The sequence below is a fragment of the Acyrthosiphon pisum genome, chromosome X (genome assembly GCF_005508785.2).
Source record: "Acyrthosiphon pisum isolate AL4f chromosome X, pea_aphid_22Mar2018_4r6ur, whole genome shotgun sequence".
Taxonomy (NCBI): Eukaryota; Metazoa; Arthropoda; class Insecta; order Hemiptera; family Aphididae; genus Acyrthosiphon; species Acyrthosiphon pisum.
Window position 1 is genome coordinate 35016877 of NC_042493.1, and position 10962 is coordinate 35027838.

The window sequence follows — 10962 nt, forward strand, 5'->3', positions numbered from 1 at the left end:
ATGGTGTGTCGTGGGTGCCGATGTCCAAATGTGGGTTGAGCTGGTCTTCTGTAGGTCCTCTTCAGGTCGTTGTCAGCCCTCGAGTTCCACTATCGACCATCCACTCTGACTATTGATTGCCGACCATAGACTCCTCCATCGATTATGACTATTTTACTCGAGTCAAGATCTTGACTGTTGACTGTCGACTTCCGACCATTCTATTTAACTATTTACCGCCAGGCGTCCCGGTCGGTTATTAACACGACGCAAGCTAAACATCGCGTTAGCAATATATATATTTCATACACAATATACACGCATTTGCCATTGCTAACACTCAGCATATTAGTTGTGCTCAGCGTAGGGAGTAATGTACGATGTTGATGACGACATTCGTTACAGCGCTTTTGAAAACTACTGGAAAAATGTTACTTTTGACCCCCCAAAGTACCAACTAGATTCACTTTCCTATCAGAAAAGATACTGTTGAAGAAAATCCAAACTATAAGATGATGACAGACGCAAAAAAAAATTTAAAAAAAAAAATATAAAAATTTAAAAAATATATATATAAAAACACACATCATTGTAAAATCAAGACATTCATCGTTCCACTCAGAATCTAAAACAAAACACAAAACGTTTAAAAACCAAATAACTTTTATTGTATTTATGTTATCTTAAATATAGGCACGCCGTTGCATAGATAATTTTCTACCCTATATTTCAGAAACTTTGAAGCCACTACTACAAACATAGAAAGATAAAAGTTGTCCTGCGCAAAAGAGTTTTTGTTATGTTGTACATTTGTAAGATAGAGACAACCCATGCGGGTGTGACATCCTCTTAATTAAATATAGTGATAAAAGTAAAATGTTATCACTTATCATTTACGCAGAGTACATCTTTAACAGATATAATTTCTACCACCCGTGTGTATTGCTTACCAAGAATTGCCTACACAGAATTTTAAACAGATATTTTTAAATTAAAAACAAGAAATTGTATATTTGTTTTTTGTATTAACACACCGAACACTGAAAGCTGAATGTGAAATGTGAATATAATGGCATAATGCGGTGGTACCTGTATGGCCGTGTATCAATTATATTTTGTGCGGTGTACAATAATCTATCTATAAATAAACTTAATTGGTAATCGTCAAGCGCTTTTAGGAAAAACATGCATCCGCGAACAGTTGACAACCATATTATATAATAAAAATTAAAAATATATATTCATTATTAGGTAATACTATAATTGATTGTACATTTAAAAAAAAATTTTAAAATTCCTTTAAAAAAATATATTTATTGTACACATTTTAATTAAAACCGGACCCGTCCTGAACTTTTATCTTGGACAAGCCTCTGCTATGACTTGCTATTAATATTTCAAATAATATTCTTTATCAAAAGTAAAAGATAAAATGTTGGTCAAATACTTTTTTGTATTTGCTTATAGTAAGTAAAAAAATATTATTATAATTCATTCATCCATTTTGTCAACAAAATCGACCATTGTTTGATCAAATTCGTTATTTTCAATATCATCTATCACTGACGATTCATTTACTTGAGCTGTTAACAGAGCAGTATATAAGGGTCTGACTTTAATTATATTAAAATAAATTAAAAAACTTACAATCATTGATAGTAGATTCAACATTGAATCCTTTCAATTTTTGACTTTCTTCAAAGAATTGATTTGGGTGGTTGATAGCTGTGCAAGAAGGTGATACACCATTATGTGCTTCAAAATATTTTGTACAAGCAATTTGATAATGTCCATTTTGAGACAGATTTAAAATTTCTTGAATACCTAAACACAACAATGTAATTTAGTTATTTATTTTTTTTTTATAATATAATATACAATAATAATATATAATTACAAATACTCATACTTTGAGTTGAAATGTTAGAAGTCTCAAGTAATTGCTTTAATGCTTGACTATTAGTATGTTTATATGGACACCCGTGATATTCATCCAAACCCACTGCACCCATAATTATTTTCATACAGCTGTATGGTGTATAGTTTACTTTTTTTCCTTCTTTGCCATAATTATGTCTTATATTATAACTATATTGTTTATCAAACTAAATTGAGCAAATAAAAATAAAAACATTAAATGTCATAAATTATAGATACAAATCAAGTCATCTTTACTTTATCTGCATCCATTTTCTTAGTAAATTCTGATCTCCATAACACCAAAGCTTGTTCAAGCGGTAATCCGGCTCCTTTTAAAAATAAACCATACTGTTGACGAGCTTGATGTTTCAAATGATGTTCACTCCTCAAAACTACATGCAACCGTTTCATACATAGAGGAAAAGACTTTGAAGACTAATTTTTAACATAAAAAAAAAATAAAGGTTAATTTTTTTTAATTAATAGATATTAAAACTTTTATGTTAAAGTGTTTCACTACTATGATGATATTTTATTATTATAACATACATAATATATTATTTATGTATATATATATATCCCAGATGCATATGTTATCTTACATTTGTTCTATATCACAACATAGTGATAAAAATATTTGATTATTTACCAACTTCAGGCACTCATGAAAATTGTTTGTAAATTGAGGTTTGATATTTAATAACTTATGACTTATGAGGAACCTTGTTTTAAATTTTAAAGTTTTAGGACCGAGCAATTCTTATTCTAATGAATAGCCCAAAAAGAGAGAAAATATTCTTAACATTTTATGGGGTATAGAAAATGCTAATGAAAATATTCTGTAAAAATGTATCTAGTTTTTTTTTATATTGTGTTACAATAAAAAAAATAAACCAAAATCCACTATGTAGAAATCTGGATAATTTGGATCCCTCTAACTTATGATATAAAACGCTAACTTGACAAAATACTTACATGATCAATAGTATTAATAGATAAAGTAGACATGTTTTCTGTAACAGAGTAATTTTTTCCCATATAGGACTGATGCAAATATTTTATAAAAGCACCGAACCGTTCATCTTCACTAATAATACTGAATTTTTGAAAACATTTCTAAAAATATATTAACACATTTTAACATTTAACTATAATTAAATTAACAATATTTAATAAAAAATAAATTGTTAGTACCTATAATATAATGCAAAAAAACACATAATTAATTCATTTTAATACCAAAAAACTATAGGAAATAAGAATTTATGATAGGTATTATATTAAAGACATTGAATAGTTGTGGGATACTACAAAAGGGACTACTGTAAATTAAGTACAACGGAAAGAAAAATGCATAGAAAAATATTTGGCCCAGTTTATAATATGGAAACGAGAATGTACCTAGAAGTCATAATAATGATTAAAAAGATATATGTAAGGATAACCAAATAAACTAACGTGTAGCAAAAGCAAGAGGATAGAAGGGGCTGGATGGGTCTACTTGGCCCGCTAAGCTGTTAAGAAGAAGAAGAAGATATCAAAGATAATTTATGCAATTTATAATAAGCTCATTATACAGAGATTTCAAAATACTATGCTTCTTTATATACAATCATGTTAAATTTTAAATAAAAACTTACTACTAATTCTTGAGAAAGTTCTGACCGAAATGTTTGGCAAACACCGGAGATAACATCCGTTTGTATAACATAAGCAAATCCATCACAGAGGTAAACTTTTCTATTACGAACTAAATCCAAAACTTGTGTCCAGCGGACTTTAAAATACTCATTATTATTTCCAGCTGTAGCCAAAGATCCCATACTATCAACCATTATTTGATGTTCTTCTTCGCTAACCTGCAAATGATTTTTAAGCAATATAAAATAAAATAAATTAATAAAAATAAATCTAGAATATTGTTTGCATAATATAATGTAATATTTAATTGGGAATTTATTTTTTTTATTTAATATAATGTATTGTGTTGTATTATATTCACATAAGTTGAGTTACACAAACATATAAAATAATTTAACATATGCTTGAGTATCAGTTTTGTGGATATAAAATCAACAAATTCCATTTGGTTCATTCATATAAAAATGCAATACATATTGGTATTTCAATAAAAATAATTATTGTTCTTGGTCTATTATTTTGGTATTATTTTATTTATTTTCTTATAAAGCAAATGGTTCTTTTTACTTAAAAATAATATTTTTTTACATTAGCATTACTTACAGCTGAATAATTAGTATTGTTTGATGATAAAAATTTTAGTTTATCGCTTTTTGAAAGTAGTGTCCAACGTAATTTGAATAATTCGATTTCCCTGTTGATGAACCATTTTCGTAACTCATCACTTTTACAATAAATTAATCGAAGAATGAAATGTGAACATAAATCTCTTTTTCTCGCAACACAGTTTTCATTGTAATCCTTATAAATGCCACCGTTTATCTAAGTAAAACAACAATTTAAGAATATATTACATTTTATAAGATTTAACATTCCATAATTCTAATATATCTCGCTTTGAAAATATAATATAAATACCTACACATTTTATTCAGAAATAATATTTTAATCATTGAGTTTTACTCATTATATTTTAATTATGAAACACATACCAATTTATGCATGTGTTTTAATCCTTCTTTCTTTATTTCTTGAACTACAGATTTAGTAAAATCTTCATAATTACTTGTGTTTCCTTTCAAACTCAATTGTTCCAATATTTGTAAAACTAAAAAAAAATTATAAACAGTTAATCAAGTATAAATTAGTATTTTAAACTCCAGAACAAAACAATATTACCTATATATCTAATTTTTTGGACTTACCCTTTAGTCTTTCAATTGCCCATTCTTCAAACTCATCCAAATTAATATTGATATCAGGAATTTCACGATACAGTTGTAAATCGTGATCGTAAGAGGGTTTTTTGAGTTCTTCTAACGCTACATTTTTTCTACTTGGAGTAAAATTCATTATCAGTCAGATTTGCCTTTTATAAAAAAAAATACATTGGTATGAATAATTATTAAAATCACAAGCTTTTACAGTTATTAAGGTGTGGATTAGCGGTTTTCAACTGGTGGTACACGACTAAAGAAAGTTCTATTATCAGGTTTAGGATGTCAGCAAACTAAACTATCTACAGATGAAAATCCATAGACTTGGACAATTGATACTGGCTTGTGTTGTACATTTAAAACTTCTTTAGTCCTTAGACGGTTAGACCCTTCCAAAATATTATTTGTTCTACATACAATTATTTTGGTTAATTCAAACACTTCATATAGATAAAAATGGCGGAGTTCTGGGTAATATATAATGTTATTTTAATTTTCAGTTTTTTTTTAAACAAAACTTTACATAATTAATATCAAAATACACATGAAGTTGATCAACCTTTTGGGTTACGAAATTACTAATTGGCACCTATATATTTTACTAAATTGTATTAACATCCTAAAAAGAATACAATTATTTAAATATATTTTATTAATTACAAGATTAAAGATTCACAGACATCCATGATTTTAATAATTTCTAACTTTTGATTGTTTGTAAAATATATTTTTAATATGATTCAAAATCAAAGCTTACATATTACTTTTTTGCTATTTTTTTCATTACATTCATGTTTTTATACCTACCTAGATTGCATTACACAGAAAAATAAAATTCCAGCTAATTGACCTAATCTACTAATCACACAAGGAATTCATCAACCGTACACGTTCAAAGATAAAAGATAATTTAATTAAAATAACAAATAAAACTAAACTAATTTTATTACAAAGATACATCTAAAGTTAAGCTCACTCACACAATTTTAAACTGATAACTTTCTTGAATACCTCCAATTATGAAACCAAATATAATGAATTAATAAAAATTAAAATATATTCTAAAATATCAATAGTGAAGTAAAACCTATATAAAAAACATCTCAATTTCCCAATAAAAAAAAAAATAAAACGATTTGATACTTGGGTATAATTCTCTAAAAACAGTTTGTGTAGAAGTGTATCCAAATTCCAAGATAATGGAGGATTTAAACCAAGGGTTTTGAACTCAATCAGTAGAATTGATGATCAATTGTATAAATTGTATCAAATGCTTTTCTAAAATCAGTAAATATTACGTGAACATAAGAAACGGCATAATAATCAAAGTTTTCTAATAATAAGTTGGTTAAGAATACAATGCTAATTGTAACAGTGGACTTTCTTGGCCAAAATCTGTGCTGTTGATAAATTATTATGTGATTTAGACTTCTCTTAACTTCTTTAATGGTCATCTGATCAAAAATCTTGGATAAATGGGTTAGGATGGAAATAGGCCTGTAACAAGCAACAATGGAGAGATCACCCGATTGAGTAATAAGTTACAGAATAAATCATCTGAGTAGGTGCCTCGAAAGTACTTATGTAAAAGGCCGTGAAGATCGAACAAAGGTGCTAGTGAAATCTTAAAATCACTAATAAGTAGTAAGTGAAATTAATATATTACATGAAGTTACACACATAACTACATAAACACTTATCATTATAAATTATAATAAACCAAATATACTCACAAATCGATTACAGTCCTAATAATGTATTCGACCGATTACAGTGTCTCAAAGCAATACGAAGGAGTCAAAAGTCTGTACAAAGTAAGAACAGATTGACAGAATCCGAAAAATATTGCTATTCCATTGTTATCATCAACTTTGTTTAGCAAGAGTTTTGTTTTATTCCATTTGGCGGGAAACGATAACACGAAATAAATTATGATAACAAATGCAACATAAATTACCTCCATAGCTTCATAACCACTCATCAAAAATCGAGTTGCCAATATATTATTGTAATAATGTAATATATTTAATTCATTCATAGACGATAGACGTAATAGTCTATAAAGTCTATGATTTCACTGAATCCAAAAACCGCACATATTAGATAAAATACATGATAGTACCACACGCTTTTAGTAGGTTGAGGTTTTTTATAATTATAATTACTTAAAAATGTATAAATTTTTAAACGTTAAATATATTATCTATAATTTATATTTATTTATAAAAATATACATGTAAGAAATTACTGTCAGTGAAGTAGATGTACCTAATAATTACCTTTACAAGAATTCAATATTAATTTTGGATACCTATTATGTTATTATTATAATAATTAATAACCATTCCCTCTTCTTTGTAAAAATAAGTATAAGTAATAGGATAGGTAATATTTTCATGTTATGTGATAAACATAAGCAGGTATCACAATTCAAAATAAAATGTTCAGCTTCTACCTAACTTTTTTCTAAACTTCGTAAATATGTTTAATGTTCATAATACCTACATCTAGTCTGTAAGTGTATTAAAAATAGTGTACGTAATTCCGCTATACAATGGACCGATAAATTGTGCAGTTTTTGCCTATAGTCCTAAAATTATCCTACAAAACTGTTATAAATAATTGTGATGTATAAATACTGTCCATAATCCGTATATTGTAGAAATAAAGAATATATTTTTTGGAGGCTGGCTTTATTATATGAATAATATATTGTTAATTTATTATATTTTGTAATTTATAATACTGTAATTGTTGAGTTATATTAGTTTTAAACTAGTGACTTTTAAAATAAAATTAAAACTTAAAAAGGTGGGTAAGTGGAAGTTACTCTGCTGTACAGTAGGTTACAAGTGGGTCACTGTATAATGGATGGTATTAAATTTGAATTCAATGATATATCATTGTATAAGAAAAACGATTCGGAGCGGAGACGGTATGTCAGTCTAGGTATAAGACATATTATTTACTTATATCTATGGTAGGTAGATATTAAAAAAAATTGACCTATAATAGGTAGGTACCTATTATAAATTCTAAGTTAATCATATCACAATATTCATTAAGTACTTATAAAGCGTTATACATCAAAACAAACCGTGATACTATCAAAGATATATAATAGTATACTTTAGAAGTTTCAAGTACCCACAAATAATATTATACAATAACAAAATAACTAAAATAATTATTCTAGGTTTATTAATATGTAATTTCGTCCAAATCTGAACTCAAAATGACTATAAAAATGAACTGTGCTTATGTATTTTTTAGATTTTTTGTTAATAGAATTAACTATTTACGAGGAATCTTGTTTTAAATTTTCAATTCTTAGATATATAAGTTGAACAGTTTATAAATTTTTAACTATAAAATTATTATTCAAATTTAAATTTGATAAATTTTGTCAAAATTTGATCTTTAAATGCTTATAAAAAAAATTGTGCCTTTGTATTTTTATTATTTTTCAACTGATACTGTAAGAATGTATCAGGAGCCTTGTATTAAGTTATTACATTTTTTGGCCGGACAGATAAAATTTTATTGATATTTATAGAAAAAAAAACTAAAAAATTGAAAACTGACAATATCCGTAAACAGCTCAAAAAGAGTCAAATTATTTTCAAAATTTTATTGTGTATAGAAAATGCTAATATAAACATTTAATGAAATGTTCAAGAATTTACAGTCAGTCTATTTTTAATTGCAAAAAAATAAGAAAATCGTAACATGAGAAATCAAGTAAATATGAAATGTTGTAAAAATATGAATTTGAAACGCTCATAAAAATTTAATTTGACTTACTTATAGACTTTTTTTTTTTAAAAAGGTAGACATACTTTTGAGGAATCTTGTATTACATTTTCAAATCTTAGATTAAAAAAAAAAATTTTTCATGAACTCCTAACTCAAAATAATTTTTCAAATTTTTGTCATTTATATGTATTTTGTCAATATTTGAACTTTAGATGTTTAAAAAAAAAAAATTGTGACTGGATTTTTAATTTATTTTCATCTGCCTTTGAAATAATATAATAGGAACCTTCCATTAAATTTTCAAGCTTTTGTACCGAACAAATAAAATTTTGTTGATATTAATAGATAGAAACAATAAAAAATATGGAAACTAAAAATGTCCGTAAACAGCTCAAAATATTTGAAAAATGTTATGGTGTATAGAAAATGCTTATATAAACATTTAGTCGATAATTTATGTACCTACGATCATTTGTCTTAGAGTTTCACCAAAAACCAAAATCTATTATCTCGAAAACGATTTTGCGTAAAAATTCCTGTTTTCACATCGCTTTTGAAAACTACTGGGAAATTTTTACTTTTGAGTCCCCAATAGTACCAACTAGATTCACTTTCCTATCAGAAAAGATACTGTCGAAGAAATTCCAAGCACTTTTACCGTCCTAAAAGATGATGACAGACATAAAAAAAAATAAACACACAACATTGTAAAATCAATACATTCATCGTTCCACTCAGTATCTAAAACCACAAACAAGTGCAAATTATTTTGAGTTCGAAATTCATAAAAAATTTTCTTTTTAAATCTAAGATTTGAAAATTTAATACAAAGAACAATTCTAAATATTTATTATTATTGACCATAATTATAGTATAATTAAAAATTAGAACCTGTTGAATTAGCCATTACAACTTACTACTTTGTACTTAGATAGACTAATCAAATACAATACTTAGTTATTAAATAATACACATTTCCGTAACAAAACTTATATTTTAGTTAAATATTTTTCAATAATTATAGGTATAGGCAGGTATGTACCTATCTAGTGCCTATGCAAAATAAGATAATAAATATTTATTAATAAAACAAAATATATATTACCTATTACATATTACCATTGATTATGAATACTAATAATTAGTAATAATAATAATAATATTATCCATAATCAATAATATTGTCTATATTAAAAATTAATTAATTAAAATTAATAAGAAATACACAGGGATAAAAAAAAAATGTTTACATTTATGTAAATTAAACTTCATCAACAACATTGATATTAGATTCTTCTATAAATCCTTTCAATTTTTGACTTTCTTCAAAGAATTGATTTGGGTGGTTGATAGCTGTGCAAGAAGGTGATACACCATTATGTGCTTCAAAATATTTTGTACAAGCAATTTGATAATGTCCATTTTGAGACAGATTTAAAATTTCTTGAATGCCTAAATACAACAATGTATTTTAGTTATTTATTTTTTTTTTATAATATAATATACAATATATAATTACAAATTCTCATACTTTGAGTTGAAATGTTAGAAGTCTCAAGTAATTGCTTTAATGCTTGACTATTAGTATGTTTATATGGACACCCGTGATATTCATCCAAACCCACTGCACCCATAATTATTTTCATACAGCTGTATGGTGTATAGTTTACTTTTTTTCCTTCTTTGCCATAATTATGTCTTATATTATAACTATATTGTTTATCAAACTAAATTGAGAAAATAAAAATAAAAACATTAAATGTCATAAATTATAGATACAAATCAAGTCTTCTTTACTTTATCTGCATCCATTTTCTTAGTAAATTCTGATCTCCATAACACCAAAGCTTGTTCAAGCGGTAATCCGGCTCCTTTTAAAAATAAACCATACTGTTGACGAGCTTGATGTTTCAAATGATGTTCACTCCTCAAAACTACATGCAACCGTTTCATACATAGAGGAAAAGACTTTGAAGACTAATTTTTAACATAAAAAAAAAATAAAGGTTAATTTTTTTTAATTAATAGATATTAAACATCTTATGTTAAAGTGTTTCACTACTATGATGATATTTTATTATTATAACATACATAATATATTATTTATGTATATATATATATCTCCCAGATACATATGTTATCTTACATTTGTTCTATATTACAACATAGTGATAAAATTATTTGATTATTTACCAACTTCAGGCACTCATGAAAATTGTTTGTAAATTGAGGTTTGATTTTTAATAACTTATGACCAGGGCTCGTAAGTTCATGCATCTGCATGTTTTTTTTGCTACACAGGAAAACATGCTAGCTGAGATACAAATCCGTTTCATAACAATAGTAATAATAATATGAAGTTTGATGGTGCATGTTTTTGCATGTTTTGGGTGTAAAGGCATATTTGGCATATAGTCGATTTTTTACAGTCGTTAGTGCATATTATTTC

At 26.3% G+C, this 10962-nt stretch overlaps 2 protein-coding genes across 4 annotated transcripts in view; both read right to left on the reverse strand.

Annotated features, from left to right (window-relative positions):
- Positions 1-1071: 1071 nt before the first annotated feature.
- Positions 1072-6645, reverse strand: LOC100161042 (DNA primase large subunit). Its single transcript, XM_003244138.4, has 10 exons — positions 6491-6645; positions 4746-4909; positions 4533-4648; positions 4144-4362; positions 3540-3758; positions 2875-3015; positions 2155-2334; positions 1889-2084; positions 1627-1803; positions 1072-1562 (listed from the first exon to the last, which is right to left on the reverse strand). Exons 2-10 carry the CDS (start codon positions 4891-4893, stop codon positions 1471-1473), a joined length of 1488 nt encoding a protein of 495 aa, XP_003244186.1. The 5' UTR covers positions 4894-4909; positions 6491-6645; the 3' UTR covers positions 1072-1470.
- A 2842-nt stretch (positions 6646-9487) lies between these two features.
- Positions 9488-10962, reverse strand: part of LOC100165151 (DNA primase large subunit) — a 5230-nt gene continuing 3755 nt past the window's right edge. For all 3 annotated transcript variants that reach the window (XM_016803956.2, XM_003244141.4, XM_001948482.5), the window contains 3 exons: positions 10311-10490; positions 10045-10240; positions 9488-9965 (listed from right to left, as the gene is read on the reverse strand). In XM_016803956.2, coding sequence (XP_016659445.1) covers positions 9775-9965; positions 10045-10240; positions 10311-10490 — 567 coding nt within the window. In that variant the 3' untranslated portion in view covers positions 9488-9774. The remainder of the gene's footprint in view (positions 9966-10044; positions 10241-10310; positions 10491-10962) is intronic.

Coding starts and splice junctions, on each gene's coding strand:
- LOC100161042 (XM_003244138.4), bottom strand. CDS start 4,893: ATGAATTTTACTCCAAGTAGAAAAAATGTAGCGTTAGAAGAACTCAAA. Junction 4,363..4,532: donor TAAAACACATGCATAAATTG/GTATGTGTTTCA, acceptor TGTTTTACTTAG/ATAAACGGTGGCATTTATAA. Junction 1,804..1,888: donor TTCTAACATTTCAACTCAAA/GTATGAGTATTT, acceptor TGTTGTGTTTAG/GTATTCAAGAAATTTTAAAT.